At 36.1% G+C, this 26916-nt stretch overlaps 1 protein-coding gene across 9 annotated transcripts in view; it reads right to left on the reverse strand.

Moving 5' to 3' along the window:
- The window catches only part of USP15 (ubiquitin specific peptidase 15), a 70040-nt gene that overhangs the window by 3877 nt on the left and 39247 nt on the right, over positions 1-26916 (reverse strand). For 2 of the 9 annotated variants that reach the window (XM_082309537.1, XM_082309538.1), the window contains 12 exons: positions 23477-23560; positions 16783-16927; positions 7506-7679; positions 7002-7160; positions 6099-6323; positions 4386-4469; positions 4201-4295; positions 3834-4022; positions 2854-2969; positions 2449-2724; positions 2064-2134; positions 1582-1697 (listed from right to left, as the gene is read on the reverse strand). In XM_082309537.1, coding sequence (XP_082165663.1) covers positions 1582-1697; positions 2064-2134; positions 2449-2724; positions 2854-2969; positions 3834-4022; positions 4201-4295; positions 4386-4469; positions 6099-6323; positions 7002-7160; positions 7506-7679; positions 16783-16927; positions 23477-23560 — 1734 coding nt within the window. The other 7 variants (XM_082309542.1, XM_082309540.1, XM_082309541.1 and 4 more) reach the window with 7 other exon arrangements.

The following is a 26916-nucleotide window of genomic DNA, read 5'->3' on the forward strand; positions in this document are numbered from 1 at the left end:
AAACACTTCAGGAAAACTGACTATATGAAAAGCCATAAATAACAGACAACTGCGGTTCTTCCAAATTTCAGTTTCCAAATTCATCCATCTCCCACCCCATCCCACCTACCACTAAAACCAGATAACAGTGACTTCTGAAACCTGAAAAAACTCCTTACTAAAAAAACTTTCCTCCTTAGTAGGCAAGTACTAACCAGGTTGTGCCTTATAAATTTCTGTTCCCTGCAATGCACACTTGAATCTTTCAAGAACTAAGGCTCAGAGAGGAAGGTAAGTAAGAACAATGCACGGAAGCAACTCTTCGGTGAAGTGATCTACGCACATTCTACATCTTGGTATCTAACAAGCAAAGATCGGGGGGGGGGGGGGGGGGGGGGGCGGGGAAGAGATGAGCCCTAATTAAAAAAGACTGCACAAGTGTCTTTACATAGAAACATCAGATAAAGACAAGAAATTAGGAGAACTGTAAGGGCAGGCTGTAGTTGAAGAACTGTTTTCCCAGTTGTCTTAGAATATCTGGAACACAAGTAGCACTGGACTAGGGATGATGAGCTCTCATAGATTAGACCTGTGAAGACCTGACAAATGAAGAATGAATGTGATTCATGACCTCTAGTGAGATGTATCTAGTAGCAACTGCTTGACTTCAGCAGTAGTTGTATTTTGTAGTTTAAATACTCTGCTTAAAATGTGCTGCCAAAATGGAAGCGCTTCATCATACTTGAGTTATACGGTATCTCAAATAGTCTATCCAGTGCTGTATAATCTAGCCAACCCAGGAAAAAAGGAGAATTTGTAAGTCAGCCCCCTCCCCTGCCCAAATAAAGGAGGATCTCTGGTGACAAAGTCTGGAAGTCTCCAACACTTAAGTATCCACAAAAGAAAAACTGGCAGACCCCCTTTTCAAACTTAATTCTGAGCCCCAGGTGTTGATGAAGGATTCTTATCTGCTAGAAAATTCCTGGAAAAGAAGGATCTTACAGGAACACCTATAAATGTGAATATTTAGATATGATTCCAAACCATAATTTGGAAGAACCACGAATCAGAATAAAAGTCTCTACCAAAAACTTAATGGTTGGAACATGATTTTGAGAGGTTCTACTGACTACAGACATCCACCATCCCACAAACCTGTTGTTTAAACACATCCCTATTTCATGTATCAATGCAAGGCAAGTTATGTATTTGCATAAAAAAACTTCAGTATGCATTAACCTTTCTCATCTCAGAAAGGCGTATTTGTTTAAACCACTGCGTTGGATTTGGCACAATATTCTTAATTCACTGTGGATCTAGTTCACAGACTAGAATATCTTATGGATCTACCTTTCCTCCTAATTCTGAATGCATTAATTGCCTCCCATACAAACATAACCTTCTGTGTATGGTAACAATTTTAGTTAAGCAATGGATCAAAATAGAAAACATTTTGAGAATTTTCACCTATGCTTGAAATGACAAGATTCAAAATACCATTAAGAAATCAACTAGGTATCTCTGTTAATGTTCAAGTGTGGTTTTGATTACATTTTAAGAAATACACCATAGAACATAACAATTTTAATTTTTTGTCCTTACCATGGGTCTTCAGCACCTAGTTTTTCCTTTGTTGTGAACAGCTCAATGCAATCTTTTAATTTCACAAAAGGCTTTTTGGGAGGCTTATATTCCACACTTTCATGTTTTTCAAAATCCTAAAGAGAAGTATTTCTTGAGTTAAGAGAACAAATGAAACAAAACTCATTTTAGTGATGTCGTCTTACTATAAACAGTAACTACAAAGCTCCTATATATGGAAAAACTGATCAGAAACCATTCAAGCAAAAAGTTTTCACAGCTTCAGATTTACTTCCAAATTAGGAAGCCTCAGATTTGCTAATTACTTAGATGTGTAAATGAAGTTTATTTATGACAACATATTTACTATGAATAATGTGAAAAAAGATATACTAGCTTCTTCTTTTGAAGACTTACAATCTCTTATGTCACATTAATTAAGTTGTATTTTTCACATTTAAGTTTTATTAGTGCTGGGAAGAGGAGCAACATAAACAGCTTACCTCTGCTGCACTGTCATCAAAATATCTCTTCTTCAATTCAGGATCCCAATCCAAAGCAAGGAAAGATCTTTCTAAGATTAAAAACATGTTTTCTCTTAATATTATTTCTTGCTTTACATGAAATTGTATTAACTTTGGGCAAACACTCTTCAAAATGAATTAAACAATGCTAGTATGAATTTAAGATGAAAAATTGAAGCACACACAATTTCTGCATTTCTAAGAGTTAATTACAGTAACAAATTAATTATTGATACAGAATTTACTATTGGAAAAAAAGATATATCAAATGGCACACAGAGAGAATGAAACACTATTCTATGGGAGTAGAGTCAGAAAAAAGTACCAGAATCAAACGTTGCCCAACTTGTTCCCCATGACTTACCATCAAGCCTAGGTTGCCTATCATCAAATCTAATATGCCTGGTATCATCTTTGATGTAGTTTATGTCAGTATTGCCTAAATTATTGAACTGGAATGTAAACAATCGCTTTTTGTGTCCCATGAGTGGTTGACCTTTGCAAGTATCCTCAGTACATAATCCATTTTCAGAGTCATTGTCACCTCCAACTGAGTCTTCTGACTGGCTGTTTTCATTCTCTGAAGGAAGTTCCTGATCCTGGCTAGATTCATCATCTTGTTCATCTGTTTCCATTTCACCTGAAACAATCGGAAGAATAAGGAGGAAGAAATGAGATAGAATGACAATAATTAAACGACACTACAGAATTAACTTCAGTTTCAAATTGAACACAAAATACTAAACAAGTTTAGATATTCCAGTCTTACTTGGAGATCCTTCTTCATGTATTCCATTTGGGCCATTACCATTGATACCATGGTCCTTACAGCAATGTAGGGATCCTTCAGTGTCTTCACTTTCAGTACATGTTTTTACATATCGGCTAAATATAACAAATTAAAGCAACAGTTAAATCAACAGATTTTTAAATATTTACATTGTTCAAGTCAGATAATTAAACAGTTACAGCAAATCCTTTCTAGCGTACTGTATTCCTGCACTCCTTTCTGGTTTATTCAGAATTAATAGTTGTATTGCCTAACATGTCTACTGTTACAGGTACATCTGAAATTCTCTTCCTCTATGATCTTACGTTTTTGTCAGTTACTTGATTTTATACAACTTGATTCTTGGTATTAGTCTCTGTTTGTCCAGAAATCACTGCTTTAACTGTTCATTAACTGTATTTTTTTTTTTTTTTTTTTAACACAAAAAATATATGGGTTTACTTACAGAGAAAGTTACATCAACAGAAAATGAAGCATAAATTTAAATTGGAGGTTTTTATGATTCTAATTTCTTCCACATAATGACACTTGTTCCACACCAGTTTCAGAACTGTAGTTTTACAACATAAATTAGTACATAAACTTGTATAGTAGATACAGGAGGTATAACCATAGCAGAATAATTGGCAAAACATTTCCATTTTACCAAGCCCTAACAAACAGCTATGTATACAGCAGAATTAATTCCTCTAAACTGACAATAGAGATTGACTCTCTACTGTCTTCTCAAATAATTTTTGGATGAGGTCATGCTAACAAAAAATCAAATTAAAATCCACACTAGTTCACACCTAAAAGCTAAAATTTTACATTTAATATATTTAACAGATAGTAAATAAAAGACTAAGTACTCAAATTTAATCAGTTTGTTAGCAATGCACGTAAAAATAAGTACCTACTGATTCCAACTATTAGCATTATTCATAACAAATGCGTTTTTCTTTAAACAATAACCTTACCACATTCTTAGCAGCAGCAGGTTATACAGCTTATCTTCAGTATTGTTTCTAGGGACTGCTATGAGAAAAGGTTGACCAAACAGTGAAGAACCACTATGGCTGTAGCTAGTGTGCCTGCACTTTTCCCTTAAACAAACAGGAATTATAACTTGTTCTGTATCTTCTGTTCTATTGATAGCAATTTCAAATCTAAAAGAAAAACAATCAGAAATACAAAGGACAACTGTCATTTAAAAGGCTACAAAGGAGAAAAATAAAAAAATAATAAAACCCCCAAGATCTGTCTTTATCTTATGTCTAGGTTTTAATCTTTTGCAAATAGCTAAACAAACTGCAAAGAGACATGAAGCATACTATCTGTACTTACACGTAAATGTCATCACGTTCCATAATACTACTTAGATTTTCATCCATGCCAAATATCCTGTGGAACCTGTGATTGTATATATCAGTAACAATCATCTAAAAAGAAAATGGAGTATATGTCATTAAATCAGGTTAATATGTATTAAAATGTTTATTGTTGTGCTTCATATAAGAAATCACTCTTACCTTATCTGCAGCAACACCAGACATAGACGACAATGCTGTGCAAAGATCCAATATATTTCCAATTTTGGGAACAACTACTTTGTACTAAAAAAAATAAAATGTCACCTTAATTTCTTAAGAGAGCAAATACGCATGAGAAAAAAAACAAACAAGTTATCACATGTTCAGCATACTTCACGTACTTCTTTCAGATTCTTGAACTTAAGGTGTAAATTATGTAAATCAACTAACACAAATTCTGAAAACTGCTGAAAATGTAGTGGTTACCTTCACAACTTTACTTATACAAACACGCACCCTTTGAATACTACATGTATTAGTTTATACAATGCTTTTTTTTGATGTTATTTTACTTTCTCCATAGGAAGACTAACAGCACCAACTACTTAGATTTGTATTTCAACAGCACCTACTTATTTAAGCATTTAAATAGTATGCATGCTATGGACTAGATTCTTAAATTTGGAATACAACACAAGTTGTTTATAAAGTATTACTGGGAAAAAAGCAATGGCAGGCAATGGATAAAGACTGAATTCTAATTTCACATGCAGAGAGAGAACCTGATGATTAACAGCCAAAGAAAACCTCTCTGTGGCTTCCCTTAGTGCAGTACACCTGCAGTTTGTAATGAAACTCCACACAGGACTCTTACCTGTTATTTGCATAATAAATAAAGACAGGATTAATTAGAAATAACGTATTATAAATTTGTAATTAATTGCCAAGTACAGCATGTGTTTGGTATCTCTAAGTCTTAGAGTTATTTAGACTCACAAAAGCTCTACTGAACTCGTACTCTTCCCAAACTCTATTCATTCCTGCATAACCATCTCACACGTCATACAGGGTCATCTTCAACTACTGTGTGTCCCTTGTGCAAACCTGTTCCCACAAATAATTAAATTTCTAGCAGGCTCATCTCCCACTAGTTAATACATGTCCCTTTATCTGTGATTTCCCTAACTCATATTGCCTTTGAGAACACTCCCTTTTCCCCCACTTTCATCCTATAGTACTCTGATTTCAGGTGTTAAAGCCTTTTTGCAAGTCTGCCTAACTGCTGGTGTTATTTCACCTATCCTTGCTTATCCCGTAAGGTACAGCTAGAACCATTTAATCATGATTTTGTTACCATAACCTATGTACATTGTTTCATGCCATTCTAAGGTGTATAATACCACCCTTCCTAAACGAGGCAGAAGAGATACTCTTTACAAAGAAATCTCATCTGAAATTTTTTCTTTTGACTATTAAGTGATAGCATAGAAGAATTCAGGACTAATATATTTACCTAATGTATTTAGTCATGGGGGTTTTTGCACCGCTTGTTACCAATATTTGCCTTTTGAGGCTAAGAAAATGAGGAATTAAGTCTGGACTAAGTGTATAAATATTTTTTTTTATAACCATACGAATTCATTATAGCAACACTAAAATAAAAAATGAGGACAGCATACATTTTAAAGATTAAGAAGCCTTATTAACACAACTATAAAGAAATGACCAATATCTTCCTTGAAACTGAAATACAAGAAGGTATGTATAGCCTTCCTCAGGCTTTCTAAGTGGGGCTTCAGAACACATATACGAAAACTAAAGCTTGTTGGATTTGCTTATTGTACATGTAAATTTAAAAAAATGTAAAGGAACTCAGGTTCATTGTTAACGCCACATGAATCAGGAGTTTTGTACATAAACTAGGAGGCTTACCTGCATAGGCTTTGCAAGTGGATCCATTCTAACTAAATAAACTTCCAAAGTGCGTTCTTTTTTCATAGGTAATGGAAGTGTCAAGTAACAAAAGGGATCAAAGGTTACAGATATCTTAGCACATTCAGGACAAACTAGAGTGGATTTAAAAAGGCCATGAAATATATCTACAATGATGGAATCATTTCTTTTTAAATGGTTTTCCCAGGCTTCTTCAGCAACCACCTGTAATTAAAGCATGACTTGAGTTATGACAAAGTAGTAGGAAATGAGAATTATTAGTAAGAATACTTGATAGAACATTCTCAGTTACCACCTAAACATAGAAATCTCACTCCAAAGGACGCTGTAAGATATGTTACTGCTATCAGGATCACATGTTAAAAGATGTATGCTTTTCCTAGGACAGAGATTCTGTCAGTGGCATTACATAGTCTGAGAGAGACTTCAAGTGGCTTGGGGCAAGACAAAAGCAAATAAAACTAAAAATTCTATCTGAAGTAACTCATACTTGTAACAAAAGAAATTATCTATATGCTTGCAGCTCAATGCTAGAAGAGTTTCCCTAAAGTAAGAGTACTGGAGAAAGACAGAATGCTGCATACTGTAGACAGAAGAATAAAATTGTTTTTCCAACTGAACTCAGCATTGAATTGAACAAAAAGGTCTTAACAAAGCCTTTACACCGTCCCACCCCACCAATTATGTTCCAAATAAAGGAGCAATTTACACAGGTACTTGAACAAGACCTCCATTTTAAGATCTTGGCTTATTTTCTGAAATCTCTTCCAGAAAAGGCAACACGTGATCAGTGTCCCAACCTTTCAGTGAACAATCATGTAGAAGTATCTTGCAACATATAGCCTTGACTAAAATGAAGATGATCAACACCAAAAACACTACCTTGTCTGGTCTCCCATCTGCATCCTTTAACTGAATGTAAGGCTTTTTCCTAATTCGATTCAAATCCTCATGTAATCCATCCAAGAGAAAAGCCAGTAGCTCTTGACAATCTTGCTGCTGATAACCAGAAAATTGTGGTGCAAATCGTCCCACTTGTGTCTGAAAAAAAGAAATACAAATACTTCTGGTACCTTACTTGTTATAAAGAATAGATACTTCTGAGATGCTAAAGAAGGAAGTTGAAAAGGTAAAACTTACAAAGTTATAAAAGATAAGCTTTTCAAAGGAGACAGGAAGCCAAAACTAATTCTCAAAGACCAAAGCACAAGGACAGTGAGCACTTATTTAAATATACATCCAAGTATTTTAACAGTTAAATGAATGGAATGCATACTGATGAATATTACGTCAAATTCTTATTCTTGCATATTTCCTTAAGTTTTGCATATTTGAACTACAAAACCAAAACTGACAATGTACATTCAGGTTAAATTCCCTACTGACCTTAAATGCTCTTGGGGTAACATAGCTGTATTTTCCTGACCACATTTGCTTGATAAGCTCTGCATAAGATTTTGCTATTTCACCTCGCATTCCTAAAGGATTGTCAAAATTCAGCTCTTCTTGGTATTTATCATTGAGGAAGTATTCTGTAAGAGGAGGTGTGTTGCTCAGACACTGTAAACAGAAATAGAGAATTTTTAGAACAGTGATTTGAATTAGTTCTAAACAAAGGATGTTTGAGCTTTGTTAAAGCAGCCATCAACAATACTTTAAACTGTAACACCTAGTGCCTGCAACGGAGGGGGGGGGGGGGGGGGGAAGGTCTTTTACAGAAACAAATGATGGTTTTAAACCAAGACTGGCTGCACAGTTATGCACAGATAATACTTTGCAAAAGCTTTACGTCAGAATTTATTAGACATAGTAGTCCAGCCAACCATAGCGTGACAACACAATTTGTATCGAGGTTCAAAACAAACAAAAGAAGGTAGTTCTTGATACATCAATAGCAGCTTTATGAAAGTCTTTGCTGAAAGTTGTTACAGATGCACAAAGTTTACAGGGCCTTAAGAGACTGCATAGGTACTTGGAAGAGAGAGCCAACAGGGCTTATTAAATTACATTACACCACATTCAGAACAACATGTGAGCAGAAAATAGTTGAAAACAGATATTTTTTTTGCAGGGGTGGGAGGGAAGGGAAGGTGAGGATGCTTGCCCTATTCCTTCTCTTCCTAGGCATCTGCTTATGGATGCTGTTGAAGACAGCAATCTATGCTTGATGAGCTAGACCTTGAATCAGAATTGGTGCAGCCCTTCCTATGGTCTTTTAACTTTTGAGAAGCTGTTTAGAGCTGAAATTAGTTCAAGGAAAGCAAGGGCCTTGGTTTAGACTGAGATAATGACTTATCCTCTGTACCAGTTTGTCTCTTCTGTCAGCACTTAGAGATAGCAGGATGTAATCACTGAAGTATGATTTACAATTTTAGGAAACCACTTCGAATTTTTGTGTGCTACTCCTTACACTCCTTTAAACAAAAACTTTTCCATCACTCGGAAATGATCCCCATGCCATTCCTTAGCATACAGATTTAGCAAAGTTTCTTCATTAAATATTACAAGCTTTTCTGCATTCTTTCCTCTATTAAAGATTCCAAGAAAGGTCAAATATTTCATCAGTCTCATCTGCCTCTCTGCAAACAAGGGGAAGAACAAAAATTTTAGCTCCACATACGCTACTGCGTAAGATGCAACAATTGAGACTGGAAAAATTACAACTTTATTGAGTGGGGAAAAACAAGTTATTCCTATTTCTGCCTATCATACCTGTGTAATAGTACAAAGCAAAACCAGCCATATGCTGCATACAGCTGAGTTTCATGACCATATCATACTCCTTTCTTTCTCTCCCTCCTCACCTAAAGCTTTAATGATCTGTCAGCATTGCAAAAAACTCCTAATGTCACAGGCCCTTTTGGACACAGAGGGCTGAAGAAAGCTCATTTTTCTCTTGCTACATAGCAAAGAGCTTTTATTCCTAGTAGTGGTGATCCCAAGCCCCCTCTACCTCACAGATCTGTGTTGTCAGTTCTGAACTGATCCATGCAACTTGGAGGAGAAACACTTGGTCTCTCGAATCCGTACAGAAGTGGTCAATCAGGGTTTTCAAAAGATTATTTTTAGCATCAACCTAAATGAATGGATGGACTACCAAGTCCCACCAGATACCCAGAAACAATACAGTGCAAACCACACTAAACTAACTATAAATAAAACTACACTTTAGGTAAAATTGCATGTTCAGTCTGAGTGATGTGACAAATCCTACTGCCCAAAGAAGTCCTGCCCCTTCTCTGCTGATCCTCATCTGCTTGCACAATAAACATATTCATCTCACTAACTTGTAAAAAAACTATTTTTCTCCTCACTTTTCTTTTGGATTATTTTTGGGCTGGTTTAGGAGATCAAATCAGTTCAGCTGATCAGCTTAGTGTGAAGAATGTCCAGAACAAGGAATTAAACAATGCAAAAATAGAAAATTTTTCTATAGGTTCTTAGTCAAGCACTACACAATGTGCTGACAGTGTGTTGTTTCCAAGCCAAGAAGATTACTACAGATACTTTCCCTTTTTCCTTATAACAATTTCCACATTCCAACATAAGATGACACTGATGGTAGTACTGGAATGCACAAGTATCTATCTGAACACAGCAACTTCTGAGCTATAGAGCGGACATCTTCTAAAATATCAGCTGCCACAACTTTTATAAGAGTAGCTGCTAAAGGAACTAATACAGTTGGCCACATACCCACTAATCTTTTCAACATAACTGACAAAGCTAAACAATTACAAACATGTTTACTTCTTGAAAAGGCTGACAATGGAGAACTATTTAAGATCACGATTAAAGTCGCAGGGAAAAAAGCATCCAGAAGCCAATTTGAAAGAAAGCCTACATTCTTATTTTCTCATGATATGATATGTTGTAGGTTATCAAGGAAGCCTTATGTAAAGCATCAATAAAAAAAAAAGAACTATTAGAACCAAGACACTCTACTAGACAGCAAAGTCATCAGATTTATGTGCCCTGTTCAACCTAGCAGTTTTAGGTTTCTTGTTTGTTTGCTTTAAAACACAGACATGGGTAAACTAGCAAGTATACTGACATGAAGAATAATAGAAACCAAAAAAGCTAAACAAATACAGCAAAACTACAGAAAACTGTTTGTGAACTAAAGAGGTAACAGAATGGCACTTCATTTCAGGTACTGAAGTCTCCAAAAGTTTTCTTTAACCAACAAAACTTCTCTAAAGTGCTCAGTCTCTGAAGCCAAACTGGTCATTTAGCTAAATGATGATGGGAAAAGATGGAAGAGAATGTAGACACTCCAAGGCCAAGTATGAGACAAACCACAGAAGAGAAGAATTCGGTCTTCAACATGACAAAGGTTAACACTGAAACTATAGTTCCATGTTATATATTAATCACTTGGGAAAAAAGGAAAAAAAAAAAAAGATTTTTCTGTAGCAGAGCAATCTGTGGATAACAACTATTTATGTAATCAGTATCAAGGCATCATAATCAACCTCCAAGAAAATTAGACAAACAATGCGACTAGACAAAACAATGCTTCACACAATTTGCGCATCAACTGTATTATGCAACACGGCGGGCACTGTTGATGTACATACCCATGCATACAAACACCCTGGAAGAATTCTAAACTACTGGGTCAAAAAGGAAACCTAATCACCTGTAAAGACACATACAGTCTACTGTTTAGAGAGCACAGCTGTAACTAGTAGGGTGTGGGAGGCATTAAGATGCACAGGAAAATGAAAAATAAATAATCTTTATTTTTAGTGCTACCTATATGGTAGCTACCTATATGAGGTATATACAGCTATATACAGCTACCTATATGAGGCTATGCTGTAGCCTCACTGGAATACTGTAATTCCAATACTAGACTATGATCTTGTTAGCCAGTCTACCTATCCTATGAAACCTTCATAAAGGTGGAAAAATAATAATAAAAAAGTCATGTTATACTTCTCTAAATCCACGTAATTTAAGTATGGGAAAACTCTGATAAAATATAAGAGTTTGCAAGGACTCTGACTGTTTCATTGATAAAAAGAAAATAAAATTAATGAAGAAAGAGGGCCACCAAGACAGTCGGTGGCCTGAGAGCACTTGCCCTGTGAGAAAAGGCTGAAGCGTCAGGGCCTGTTCAGCCTGCAGAAGAGACTGTTTCAGGGAGACCCAACAGCAGCCTTCTAGTACCTACAGAGAAGTTGAGGAGAAGATGGAACCACGCTCTTCACAGTGGTGCACAGTGGGAGGACAAGAAACAATGGGCATAAGTTGAAACAAGAGAGGTTAAGGATATAAGCAAAAAAGTTTTCACCATAAGAACAGTCAAGCAGTGGAGCTGAGAGGCTGTGCAGCCTTCTTGGAGGTTTTCAAGACCCAACTGGATAAAGCCCTGGGCAACCTGGTCTGACCTCAGTGCCGACCTTCCTTTGAGCAGGAGGTTGCACTAGAAACCTCCTGAAGTTCCTTCTAACCTGAATTATCCTATGATCCTAAGGTAACGAGGAAACATTTATTCACATCCCATAAGGGATATTACATAGAAACAATGATAAAAATAAAATTACAAAGCAGAGAAAACATCATTACCTATTATGCCAGTGAGTTGGGGAAACAAGAAGCAGACAATAAGATCATAAAATTGAGCTAAAAATTGAGTGTTCCTGTAAGTATCATGGTTCTTCAGCTGTCCTACTTAATAACAATTCTATGCAAGGGACACTGAAATTACATATTTCAGTCTTCTAATAAAAGACCAAGAGCTGACTGACTGAAAGATCCAAGTAATAGGAGAAAAAGTGAATTACTTACCACCTGCCTATCCTACTTTTGTCTGAAGCGCTTAGTGTCAGACATAGTGAAAAGCACTCAGCTAATACACCCCTTAACCCAAACTCCGTATGCCTATGGCAACTGAAACAGAGCACTAAAAACTTAATCATTTCAGGTTTCAGTGAAAGATGTTGTGTTTTGTCTGGATAAACTCAAAGCCATAAGTAACTGTAGAGGGAATGTTAATCAGCTTTCTGAAGAAAGAAAACTGCTGAAATACCCCATTGCAAAGCTCTCAATAGCTGTTTTTCAAAAGTCAAGTATATATAATCATGCTGATAGAAAAAAACCATAAAAATGAAAATGTGGAAGAAAAAAATAAGTGTTTTTAATTAAAACATTTACTTTAATTCTTCTATTTTTGAATCACAAAATGAAAACTCTGTGAACTCTCAGGTTTTCACTGCAAAAGGGAAAGAAAAACATTTCCCACAGAGCTCTAATCTCTAGTATCCCACCAAAAGGGCAAAGCAATACTTAGGAAACATCCACAGGTGGCAGCACAGCAATGCTTCAGGAGATTCATATTTTCCTAATTTTTTTCAGCTTAGAACATAGCCATGTACATAAGTGAGTGTGAATAAAACATCTACTTGCCAAATACTCTTTTTATGCTTGATGTGGCTTCAAGCATTCATAAGAATATGTTTTCATAAAGCCCACAAGCTCCCTTTTCTCTTTCCTGTTTTATTTAATGCTCAGATCTGCAAAGGCAGACATTTAGGCCTCAATAATAAAGAACAAGCCTGAAGTGTTAGCACCAAATTAAAATTAGATACATGGAATACCCCTTCAAAAGAATCTGAAAAATCTATACAAAAGAGAAGTTCCAATACAACCAAAATATGAAATAATATTGAAATATTGGTTTTCTTAATAAGAAACAGTGATAAGACAACAGCACTTGGGAGAAATACAGTGGTATCTTAACCTTCTTCGCCTTACTCCTACTCAGCTTGCAGGTGTCTGTGGTACCACAGAGGATCTTACCCATCTCTTCACCGTCTCTCCTCTAGTTGTCTTGAGCTTTGTAACACTGAAAGCCCCTACTTGGAAAAGAGAAGGTCTCTGTACAATAATCACTTAGAAGGATGAAGGGGCAAGCCTAAAATTACCTACAGATTGAAGAACTATTAATCAACTTGCAAGAAAATTTAAGAAACTGCCAGGATTATCGCATTTCTATCTAGTATGGTTACAGGACAAAAACCTTCAGAGAAGTTTGTCAGACTGGAGAGCCAGATGTGCAAGGAACTGGCCCTCTTCTTCAAGGAACACTGATAACAGTTCTGATGCAAACCATCTTCACCGTACGTGAGACGAGAGTAAAGAGAAGGTGTCTGAGAAATGAAGTGGTTTCTGAAGCAGGAATGGCTCTTATGTGAACACTAACGGGCCTCAATGCTGTCTGAGAAGGATGAAGATCCGAGAAAAGTAGTAATCAGCGGAAGAGTGGATAAACTAAACTCTGCTTCTGTTGAAGGAAGCTACATTGATTATACTCAGCACTGACCGAATGGAAGGGATCAAAGCAGAGCTTTTGGAATAGAACATGAATGGAATTGGAAACTATTTCAGAGCCCAAAACTCTACAGTAAACTATTTTGTTTAAAGAAAACATTTATCCTGATAAACAACCCTGTGTTGACATAATTGTGAAGAAAGACACCTTAAGAAGGTAAATAAGCTACAGTAGGTAACCAAAGCAGATCAGAGAATCACAGAATAGTTGAGGCTGGAAGGCACCTCTGCAGACTGACTAGTCCAGCGCACCTGCTCAAAGAAGGGTCACCTAGAGCAGGTTGCTTGTGTCCAGTCAGGTTTGGAGCATCTCCAAGGATGGATGATCCACAGCCTCCCTGGAAAACCTATTCCACTGTTTGATAACCCTCATTGTAAAACAACATTTCTTATATTTAAATAGAATTGCCTGTGCTTCAGTTTGTGCCCGTTGCCTCCTGTCCTTTCAGTGGGCACCACTGAGAAGAGTCTTGCTCCATCTTCTTCATTCCCTTCCGTTGGCTATTTATACACATTGATAAGATCGCTCTGGAGCCTTCTCTTCTCCGGGCTGAACAGTCCCAGCTCTCTGGGCCCATCCCTTCGTTGCTTCCAAGATTAGACAAGATCATATGTGTTCAGAGTGCTTTGGCCATAGGCATTACACCTCTAGCCAGAATAATTCAATGTTACTCTGGTAACAGTAGGAGGTGAAATTAATGGCAAATTAGTGCAGTGAAATGTATGCTTTCGGTGTGATTGGAAAAAAGGTAGAAGTGGTGGCAAGAGGAAGAATACAGTAGAACTTGCAGTCTCTGAGACCTGAGTGTGTTAAGAACATGTCAAATGTTCACTAAAAAGCACTTGCATGGATTTCTCAGGTAACATTAAACAACACTTTCTTTGAGAGATATAGTAGGTGGAACTGAAAGATACTTTACAGTTCCTTGCTACGAAAGCTGCCAAATAATGCATTTGAAAAAACACACCATCAAGGACATACTAAAGGTACCATGCCAAACTAAAAGCTGCACTGCTCAATAAACACCTAATTTTCTCATCCAGAGCACTGCCCTGTGAATCAGCAAAATTGTATTTATTAATTTACACTACAGTTTCTCAGAACTTATTTGAACACTTGATTCCCTTGATATAACTGAAAAGCAATGAAGTCAAAGCTGACATGATTTAGAATGCAGATCTCAGAATTAAATCCAGTTAACACAATGCGATACTGATGTGAACTGTAGTAAGTTTGTTAAGCTATGTAAGATTCTTAAAGGTAATAACCCATGCTTAAAATTCTCATCTAACAGGTTACTTTTAAATCTACATATATGCAAATTCACGTATACCAGTTCAATAAAAGTTTGACTAACTAATCAAAATTATCCTTGTTTTTAATCAGTCTAGCCTGACGAACAGTGTAGCACCATAAAAAAAATATTTCACTATGTACTAAGAATATTCTTTTAATTCAGCTTTTAAAAGCCAATTCTGGTTCACACACTAGACACAAAAATATATTCCTTTTTTTTTTCTTTACAATAGCATAATGATGCAATTCACTAATCAAGAGAGGTGACATATAGCGTTTTTATTTAGAATGGACGCTGCAATATGTGTCCCCCCCCCTTTCAGTTTAGCCACTTTCATGCAGCCTCCTAAAAAAAATAATAAATGAATTATTTCTGCACTGTTCAACTTCTCTTCAAGTATCCTCATGAAAACATTTTTAGAAAAAAGAATAAATTGAATTTTATGGATGCCTTATATAAATAAGTGTGGAATAACCCCACGTACCACTACAGGCTGGGGGCTGACTGGTTAGAAAGCAACTTTGCATAATATGACCCAGTGGTCCTGGAAAAGCCAGCAGTGCATCCCTGTGGGAAAGGTGGCCAATTGCAAGCTGGGCTGTATCAGCAATAGTAGCCAGAGGCAAAGGGAAGCAAGTCTTCCCCTTTATTTGGCACTTGTGAGACTGCCGCTGGAGCACTGTCCTGTTTAGGGCTCCCCAGTGTAAGAAGAGTGAGTGGAGGAGAGCCACCAACATGGTTGGAGGGGCTGGAGAACAACACACAAGGAAAGGCTGAGAGCTGTATGCATTTGTTCAACCTGCAGAAGACAAGACTAAGGGGAGAGTTTGTGGCTGTCTGCAGCTACCTAATGGGAGGCTACGGAGAAGTGGAGCCAGGCTCTTCTCAGAAGTGCACAGTGACAGGACTAACATAATGGACACAAACAGGAGGCGGGACCCATGATCATTCTGGGGTCCCTTCTAACCCAAATTATTCTCTGATTCTATATACAAAGAAGGGATAGAAAATCTGCACAGACTATGAAACTCTGCAATATTTCTTCTTTTGAACAAATTTCAACAACTCCATAAACTTAGCTTACAAATGTATCTGAAACTACTTTTTTCCTGAACAGCCTAAAGAAGGAATTCAACTTTTTTTTTTTTTTTTTTTTTTTTATTTCACCCAAAGAAATCACAAACATAAGTCAGGAACCCTCGTGATGACAGAGGAGATTAACTCTAAAGTATGCTTGGTTAAGATCTACTATCTTTATACACAGCAGGAAAAAAGTGTGAATGAGAACTTAAATACACTTTACAGTTTTTTGACATAAGACAGCTTTGATGACAAAACATGAGTTCCAGAACTAAAAAAAAACCAAATTAAACTACTAGTTCTTTATGATCATTAATCTACCACTGCAGCTTCCACTTAAAAGTAAAAGTTTTTTTGTCTTGGTAAGTGTTAATACTAGGTATACTAGTATTTCTCTTCCAACCATAGCAAAGAAACAAGCAATTACATTCCTGTAAAATATCTCGTCCATGAAATAGCAGCTATTCAAAGGGGAAAGGTCAAAGGTAAATATGTTCAAAGGTTCTCTGAATGTTAACCTGCACACTAAAAGTACATGATAATTAGTTAGAAATAAAGGCCCAGTAAACCACCGGTCACCTACTCTTTGACACTTTGGCACTACAATCTGCACTCAAGCACATCTCAAAATGAAAAGTATTTTTCATGACATGCATGCATAGCAACCATTACAAGAAGCAAAGAATCCCACTTAAAGGTTCACTCATGTAGAATGCTGGTCAAATCTCTTTCTGACATTGACCACTGTGCAAAAACAGGGGAAACAATGAATGCAGCTATGTAAATCAACTTTTCTAGCATACCAATATAGATGTATTATTTCCTCACTTTTAATCCTATCCTGCTACTTAATGGAGTCACTTAATATTAGTTTCCAAACATGACAAAATATAACGATATTAGTTTCCAAGTATTAAGACAAGCTTATTTTATTCTAAAGTACCTACCTGAATTGCTGAATTCATGAAACATGTGTTCCCCAAGTTACTCAGGCCACACAGGCCTGGCTGCTCATTGTGTCTTCCTGGCTCTGAATAATCATAATTCTTATAAGCAGTATATGATGGGAGACAATAGTTTGAATTTTTCACACTGTAAAAAAACAAAACATCTTTCACAATGTAAACATGTACACTATAGTACTTTAATACATACAAGTACTTTATAAACTTAAATGATTAAAAATGTTAAAGTAACTTCTGTGAACAAGAAAGGATTTTAAAGAAGTATTTAACTTTGGTAATAACATTAATTTCAGTTTAAAAGTCACCTATGCAAACAACCAAAAGCTAATGTACTGCAATGACTGTATTTATTATATCCCTACCCCTTTTTGATAGGAGCAGCTTCACAGTTTACTCTATTCTTCATTGCTCCATCAAATTTAATACACTCAGACTTTAGACACCACCAGCAGCAATCAATCATTTACGTCCCTTTTGCATCCTGCTACTGCAAGAGTGAGGTCGGTGGGAATGGGAATGCAGAGTTACAGGTGAAAGCTGAGATTTCCAAGGCCACTGTGGCATAGCTGCCTCACTGCATCAGAGAGTCTATTTATAGCTTCCCTGCTAGGACAGCACAATCCAGCATGCAAATGCAGGAAAGCCTTGAGAGGTAAAACAATGCGCAAAACGCCTTATAACAACTTAATTATAAATCTCTATGATGCATCTGTTTGGAGAAACTGGAGAAGACTGAAATAGGTAAAATACTAAGATTTAAAGCAATTTGTTTCCAGATGAAATCATGCAAATACTAAATATAGAATAACCCTCAAAACAGTAAAGTAAGCATATCCGAGAACACTAGAAAGGCGAAACAATCTTGTAAAAGGATGCTCTGTAATATTACAGATGTTAGAAAAAACAACCAACCAGAAAGGTTAAACTCTTTCTGAAACTATTTCAGGCACTGATCATAATGAAATCTGCGGGATATTAGCGTTGGCTAAAGTTCAAGAGTATTTCTGCAGCCACTAAGCATTATTCACATTAGAAACAACTTGAAGAAAAATTTGAAACTCAATTGCTAAGAATGACAAGGAAGAATATGCAGTGCAAAGAATCAATCCTGATAAATAATTGAGATTTATAATTGTAAAAGTCTGAGGATGCAAGTGCCCAATGGGCACACTCCAGCCATTATTCCTGAACAGTATCACAGGCTTTGCATCCAACTGAATTCTAACTGTCCCCTCTGGGCACAATTACTGACTTTTCATGAATAACAGTTGTTTTGTTTTAATCACAAGAGTTATTGAAAATTTCAAACACGAGGGGAAGAAAATTTCTCCCTCTTTTGATGGCCTCAGAAATCTGTGTAGTTTATAGCTCCACCGTCCATAAAGCTGCTGTTCTCGAACTTTTACCCTTGATAATTTCTTTTTAATAGTTGACTTTCCTATCAGTCCTTCCCTTTTCCATACACATGCATTTTCTATGCTCTCTGGCTTGCCCCCAAAACTAGCTAAGTGGCATTGTGTTTACTGGTCATTCTCCATGAAAAATCCCTGTAAAGTTAGTTTTGCCTGTTCAGCTTAATCCTCACTTAAATGCTTCACCCTAGTTGACACAAGATAGATTTTTGAACTCTAGGGCCCACATACCCTTCAAGCTTGCTTCTGTGGTCAACCCTTCCCTACCATTAGTCTCTGGTTCATCCGTACATGAGAGATGCCCAGGGAAAATTACCTTCCATCTCCCTTTGCAGCTGCAGTCCCACCACTGCAATCCACCCCAATTCCCTTAAGTTGGCAAGCCTTAGTTTCCCCAGGAAGAAAAAGCACAAGCTTGCTACTGGTGCTAATGCAACCTCCATAATATAACCAGCCCCGCCCCGATCCAGCTCAAGACTGCACAGCAGCAATAGAAACGCAAACATAGAGAGTACACAATAAGCTGCTACTTTCAGCCCTGCTTGCTTCCTACTGCTTTCCTCCCCTGACACAAAGATTACACTTTTCACATGGTTAACAGAAATCTCTTTTCGAAATTTAGGAGATGTAGGGGTAATAAACAGATTGAATGTATTTTTCCTGGGGATTTTCACTCCCCTTCCTTTTCCTTCTCTGCAGCCTTTCCCCCTTCACAAACTGCCACCTTAGGAGGGACGCTAGAGAGCTAGGAAATGCAATTGGTGTCTTTTGGCTATAGTGCATTCATGTGAAAGATTTCCTCAAATTAACTGAATAACATTGTGATAATTTAATACAAGACAATTGTAATGCAGATAGATCCCCAGTGCTGGTTTGCTCTAAGGGACAAACTGTCAGACTTGACTTCTCAAAACGGAAAGCCATTTCTGAGATCTTTCATCTTCTGTACTGGCCTACAGAAATACATTGGAGGGGTTTAGAGAATATGGTTACCATACTCATCCTGTGAGTCAGGTCTATTCATATATTTTTCTTTCAGGGTTCTGTGATATTTTATCAAAATATATCCAGCAAAATACAGTGCCTACTATGTGTAGGAGACTAGGAGATGTCTCTTGAAAGCTTTATCAGTCTGCAAACTTCATTTTGTCTGGAAGAATTATTTTTATTTAAATTGCCCTGTGCCTCTGCTTTTCATGCTTTTGAGACTGGACAAATGGAAAGCAAGTAAAGATGCAAGGCAAGTCTACATAAACTTCATTCAAACAGAAATGCCCTAGAAAAAGTAACTTGTGATAGTGTGTCCCCAACCTCCATCTGCTTTTCCTGCAAAACCTTTAGAAAGTTGCCTTTAATGAAGGAACAATGCATGGAAAAGCAGAGGGGTAGTATTAGAATGGGGCGGTCAAGTAAGGGCAATAACAGAAAGAAAACACTGACAGCTCTTAGAAGAAATTGCTGCTCAAAAAATAAGGCAAGGCTTGAAAAAATGAAACCATCTTCAGACCCTTGAACAGCTAGGCAGAGTTCTTGAAGTAGTGAAAATGGTAAAGGGACGTTTCTGAATGAGATTTTATTATCTGTAATTCTATAAATTTTGAGTTGTATGTGCCATATTTGAAATAACTTATATGCACTGTCTGTATCCTGCCTTTAAACCTCAAAGTAGCATTCAGATGATGTTAAACCCAGAGCACTCATTGTGTAGTTGGAGTTCTGGGAAGCGTGGTTTTGGAACAGAGAAGTTTGGAAAAGCATCACTAGCTTTGGAAAGGACACAGTTTGACAGTGGAGTGCCATATACCAACAACAGGTGCTGCAAAAGGAATTTGAGTTGCAAGAAAGAGCCCAGAAAATTAAAAGTTTGGAACACTTACTGAGCTCCGTAATATTTCAACCACTTTAATGCACTGCCAATGTGTTTTTGTGACCAGCCACTTTAACAAACCCGTAATCGGGTACCATCAATTTTTAGAGATGCCAGAAGCAGCAGGAGAGGCCCATGTCACTACACAAAGACTACTGTCTTTGTTATTGTTCATGATCATCGTCTGGAGAGCAAAAGATAACATTATAATCTATTTAAATAAAGTTTAAAAAAAAAAAACCACCTTCCTCTTAATATTTGCCTATGTGTCAGGTGCAACACGAAGAAACTGTTTCTACAGGTGAAGTAATAAACATTTATACTTCGTGAAATAAGCATATTGAAATATATCAAGCATGTGAACACAGTTGCCAGCTGTCGTCTTCTGACAAGCTGACACTACTGAATGATGAAGCAAGTCATTTTAGGAGCCTGAAACAATGATTACAAATGAAGAAAACAAAACAACTTTTCACTTAATTCCCCAAGCAAAATCCCTGTTCAACTGTTTTTAATCCCCTCCCCACATAATTTAAAAAATACCATATGTGACATGAAATGTATTGCTTTATAACAGCAATAAACAAAAATTCCAGTAAGACCTAAGTGATGCGTGTCTCTCCCTGCTCTTCTGAATCCACTAACACATATTATGCTAATCCTCCTATGTTATTCTTTCAACAAGATCACCTGTAAAGGCAAAAGAACATCAGTGATCAATCATTTGGAATCCTCCATTCCATTAAACTCACATTTACAGAAATGAAGGCTTTGGACCTGATAAGATTTGCACAAGCTATTTCTATTATCTAACATATGACTAGCTCAACACACAATTAAATATTTGCCAATTTGAGGCTTACTATTACTCAGAACACTTCCTGGATTAGACAAGTATTACAGAAATGTGTACCATATAAAGAAACATGAAACTTTTCAGAGTTTTAACATAATTTGTGCTCTACAGCCGAGCTATAATTGCAAAAAGAGGCTTGCAATGACTAGCATTCATGACTATTACTACACACAACCTGTTGTTTGCTTTTTCTGCCATACAAATCAGCTTTGTCAGCTAAAATTATCTTCAAAACAAATGTTGGTATTTCTTTTAGAGTCACAGCGTCTCATGTCCATATGGAGGTGCCAATGGATCCTGGAAAGCCACAAATGTATAATTTTGCTATTGTACTAAAGATAATGTGCAATGTAAGAGACAATAAGGCAGAAACATGAAAATAAATTCCAGGCAAAGCTGACATTAAGCAGTTAATTAAGAAAATAATGAAAAGAAGATAGCATTAATTAATGCAAAAGAAGTGCTTTCTTAGACAAGGAGATATTTGCAAGAGGAGTAGCACAGAGGAGGAAACTGATCTTAACCCAGAATGATATAATACAATTAAATACAGGAGATATCTCTTTTCATTTACCTTTTGAAACCAAAAATTCTTAATGCAACAGTATGTACTATAAAGTACACAGTGTATTAATGGATATGACTTCTCTGTCACTGAACTAGTTCATATTGAACATGTATTCTGACAGAAGGGCTGCTAAAGATTCTCCTGTACCATATATATTGTAGTGAATTATAAATTTGTGATTTTTTAAATATTTATTTTAAACTCATCATAATTGGATTATTGCATTGTAAGGAAAATCACATACTTCTGCACTGAATATCTATCTGCCTTACATAACATCCAGATATACAGTGCTTTGAGTTTCAAGAGGAAAATGGGCTGGTGTTTCATAACACTATAGAGAACATGTACCTACTATCTGATTTACAAATGTTTAAGTTACAGTTAAGGCACTTCAAAGGACCAATTCCTTATCAAATCTGAATTTTTATCACTTCCTTTTAAACGTGTATTTCTGTTAAAAATCCTCAAATTAAAGAAACAAATGGAAAACAACCCCAGAATTTTACCTTAAATTCTAAAAGCTCTCATTTTGGCTCCAAAATAAACCAAGAAAAAAATAACATCAGCTAAAGCAAGTGAAGAAATTATCTTTAAAACTGCAAGAGCTGGCAACAGGTTTTATAAGTGCTTCCTAAAAACAACTACATCATCACTAGGGAGAAGCTAACATTAAAAAAAGTAAAAAAAAAAAAAGGAGGGAAAAAAAAAAAAAGAAGAAAGCCTTGCTGGCTTGATTTAATATGGTGGCTCCCTAGGAAAAAGTAACTGTCAGGCTTTGGTTTTGGCATGACAACTGTCTTTTGCATAAGCAATGGGGGAAGGAGAGATTAGTTCTCAGTTGGAGGCTCAGCTCTGGTCAAGTAATTTTTCACACAATCATAGATACAATATACTTTTTATTTACTACACATTCACACACAGAGTACAATAGACTGCAGTTAAATACATGGATTTCAACTGTTTAACAGTGAGAGTTGGGGCTACTCACAATTGGTAGAAGCACAAGTGACACTTCACCCCTTAGGAAAAATCACTTCTGATAAATGCAGTATTTAACTGGAAGATATTGTATAAGATATTTAATATTTATGTCACCTTTTTAATATTTAACATCTTCATGTTTGATCACAAAATGCATGTTTGGAAAAATATTTTAAATTTGAATGAATTGTAAGAATAAGCCTCTTCAATTTCCCCCAGCTTGCATTAAAGATGAGTGCTCTCTGGTTTCAAGCATTGTACAACAAAAAAAGATTACACATGAAGTTGGCCACTGGAATATGAAAGCTCTTCTTTTAGAGTTTTATCACATTCTTGTGATTTGGAATATAAAGGAGAAAGCCCGTAAAAGTGAGAAGCCTCTTTTACTAAGCCTCTGCTCATTGTAATATTCAAGCACACCTATCAGACTGATCTCACTCCAATCTTCTAGCACTAAGACACAGAAGTTAAGTTGCTGATAATTAATCAATGGCTATAATTACTATGACAACCATTATAGCTAAGACAATTCAGCTGTAGTGGTCTCAAATCAATGTGTGATATCACATCTGCTACTGTAATACTTTAGCATCAATAAATAAGGGAAAACCTGACCACCATAACTGTAAGTAGTTTAGACTTTTTTTGTTGTCCATCTAAGTTCAGGCAGGATAATAATAACAACAATGAATTTTTAGCATGATAAACTCTAAATGAAGTCTTTATATATTTTCTTACAATGCTCAACATTCTTTTTAGTGCCTATTCTACTGAGGACTAAGAGTTACCAAACATCTTTAACTGCGTTTTCTTTCCTGATATCATGCTTTACAATACCTACACTATGAAATAGTGACCAGTAAAAATTCACAATCCAAATATTGCAAAACAAATCAAAATCCTTAAGCTAGGAGTTATAAAACATCAAAATTTGTTTATGTCACACGGGGGTGATGAAATTAAATAATGTTTTAAGGTATATTGCTTACTTTCTGTTGTTCATGTTGTTATAATTATTTGATAGAGATGGAGAGATCTTTGGTAAAGTTGAGAAATTGGATGCACCTGGGGACCTTTAAAAATATGAAAATGATAAATTAGATAAAAATGCTGAGATATTAAAAACTATGAAAGAATGCTAACAAATGAACAATGCATATAAACAAGCATGGAAAATAAATATTTTTTAAGAAGTGGGCAAAGCACTAAAAATACCCAGGACATGCAGCCCTCAGAATCTATCTTTTAAAACTTGAAATGCTTCACAGTACTTTAAACTTTCATATTGTGTTGAATAAATAGAGCTATTAAAAACAAAAAGAAAACAAACAAACAAAAAAAATCACAGGCCACTGTGCTAAGAAAAATGTTTTCAGTTTACAGTATGACTATAGATATTTTGATGTTCTAAAACCTAAAATGTAAAGTTTCTAACATAGAAATTTTATGAATTTTTCATTTAACCATAAATGGATGTTGAGACGAGATACAAAAATGATTAAGATACATACTTCAAGGTTAGTTTAATAGCAGCATGAAACCATTTAATTAACATTGTCATATTAATATTGTTTAAAAAATTCCAGGATATTATGCACAACACTAAATAACCTCTAAAAAACTTTTTTGCCAAAAGTAATAGCATTATCACTCACCCCCATTGTTTAAGACTATTTTTAAATACAAAAATATTGATCATTTTAATCACAAAGACCCTCTGAACATAACAATTAAATACAATATACAACTATCTTGCAGTGTATTTTTCTTTTTCTGATCAAATCTTACAGATAACCATGGAAAAGGCTCTGAAAACTTAGAGGAATTTAGGCACCTTCATGTTTTGTGGGCCCTTTGCAACTCCAACTGGTTTGCAAAAAGCTCCAGCTGTCATTGGAAAGCTTTGAAATACCTATCACAATATTAAGAGAAGAAAATCTGCATGCTCCTGATTTTTTTAAGCATCTTTCAAGAACTATACTCTGCAAGGAGAGAAACATTTTTACACAAGGAATTTTCCCGAGTATATTTTCACATTTATTTTCAACTTTTTATTAATAAACCTTTTACAAAAGAAAAGATATATCACCATGTGAAGAAAATGTTATTTAATTTTTAAAGTATTCTGACCAACATTCAAAAAGCTTTCCTGTAGATTTCCTTTATCAATCTAAATACTCTTCTTTGAACATTATCTTCAAAGTAACACAGACTGTGTCCACAAGAAAGATAAAATTGAAATAAGTTTAACCCTAATTAAATTTAGGGCAAAAGTTAAATTATGCACATTCATCCATGTAATTATTTCAGAAGCAGCTATTTGAACTGAGTCATTTTGAGCTGAAATTGAACTTTTCAAAACAAATTTGAAGCTTTTACATAATTTAAACCAAATTCAAATGCAATACAGTTTTAAATTTAAAAACGCAATGCATAATTGTTGTCTAAAAAATTAAAAGAAACCAGAATAAGCTATTAAGTAAAGGTCTGGTTTCCACTGAAAACTAAAAATAAGTTAATTTGTTTCTTAGATAAGATGACAATGAGTAGTTTTACTCTTTGATAGCATTTGCTATCAAATACAAAGTGATAACAGGTAAACAGTAGGAGTTTCCTACTACTCTGACATGTGCAGCCTTTCTGTTTGCTTACGGCTGCTTACATTGCTAAATCCTGTGTACAGAGAAGAACAGAATTCATTCACAGCTCTTACAGCTTTTAATACATTTCGATACTTGTGGGAAAACTTTGTAACAACATTGGCAGAAAGCCCCCCCATCATTTAAAACAAAAAAATAAGATCAAAACAAGGATAATAAAAAACCCAAAAAGGCAGTAAGTGTGAATGCTGAATGTACTGCCATACTTCAGTTTTGCCTTTAAAATTGTACAAAAAGAATGACCAAAAGTATCAACTCATGAAACAACTGCAGTGACTTAGGAATCTCCTAAGACAAAATGAGTAATCAAATGTGCAACAAAATCTCAGTTATGTTTTAAATGCAAGGTTCTAAGCCAAAACACATATCCTTTTAGTACTATACTAACTTCAGTATCTATTAATGTTACTGTGGTGGTAAAACACCACAGAAAGATGTCTAAAGAATAGTTACTTGCTTGACAAAAATAATCAATTTTAAACTCTGATTGTAAAAAAAAAATAATCAGTGGTTTGATGGCTTTGTTTCTAACATGCAGGAGAAGAGTAAACCAAATTCTCAACATAGCTGGAAAAACATCAGGAACTATGTAACAGATAACGTTGAAAGGTAACTTTTTATGATCTAACAAACAAACCCCACAAAATTATTTATTATAGTTTAGCATTTTAACAGTCCAGCAAAAGACAGGTTAAAAAACAAACTTTACTGCAGTCCTATGCCAAAACAGATGATAACTCACATTAGATACTGACTTCCCTACACACTTCATTAACTCTATGGTTAAACTGCTCTATACTTTAACTTCCACAGTGATCCATAGTAGATACATAAATATGGATATGAGCAAAAACAACTGCAACCAAACAACTTTTTTCCTCCAATAATCCGGGGGCATCTGCTATAGAGTGCCTGGATCAAGATTAAAAAAAAAAAGCAGAGAAGGCTTCTTCAGACAACTGGAAGAAGCCTAACATTCAAAGGCCCTAGTCCTTACAGGGGACTTTAGCCATTGTGATACCTGCTGGCGGGACAACTCAGCAGGGCACAAGCAATCCAGGATAAAGTCACTGATAAAAACTTCCTGACACAGGTGACTGAGGAGCCAACAAGGTGCTTGGCTGGATCCAATACTTACAAACAAGGAGGAACTAGTTGGGGATGTGAAGGTTGGGGCCTTGGCTGCCGTGACCATAAGACGGTGCAATTCAGGATCCCGAGGGAGAGCAGGGCAGAAAGCAGTAACAATACCCTGGACTTGTGGAGAGCAGAGTTTAGCCTTTTCAGGGATCTGCTTGGAGGAGTCCCATGGGATACAGCCCTGGAGAGAAGAGGGGCCCGAGAGAGCTGGTTGATACTAAAGGACCTTCTCCTTTAAGCTCAAGAATGGTCCATCCTGACAAGTAGAAAATCAAGCAAAGGCAACAGGAAGCCTTCATGGATGAACAAAGAGCTCCTGACCCAACTCAGACATGAAGAGAAAGTGTCTGAGTGAAAGCAGGGGCAGATAGCCCAGGAGGAACATAGAGATACTATGCAATTATGCAGGGGTGAGGTCAGGAAAGCCAAAGCCTACCTGGTGTTAAATCTGGCAAGCGACGTGAAGGGCAACAAGAAAGATTCTACAAGTACACTAACAGCAAAAGGAAAACTAGGGAAAACATGGGCCACTGCTAAATGAGGCAGGGACCCTGGTGACAAAGGACACGGAAAAGGCTGAGGTACTCAACACCTTCTTTGTGTCAGTCTTTACTAGTAAGACCAGTTTT

The sequence above is a fragment of the Platalea leucorodia genome (assembly GCF_965183815.1).
Source record: "Platalea leucorodia genome assembly, chromosome: 4".
Classification (NCBI taxonomy): domain Eukaryota; kingdom Metazoa; phylum Chordata; class Aves; order Pelecaniformes; family Threskiornithidae; genus Platalea; species Platalea leucorodia.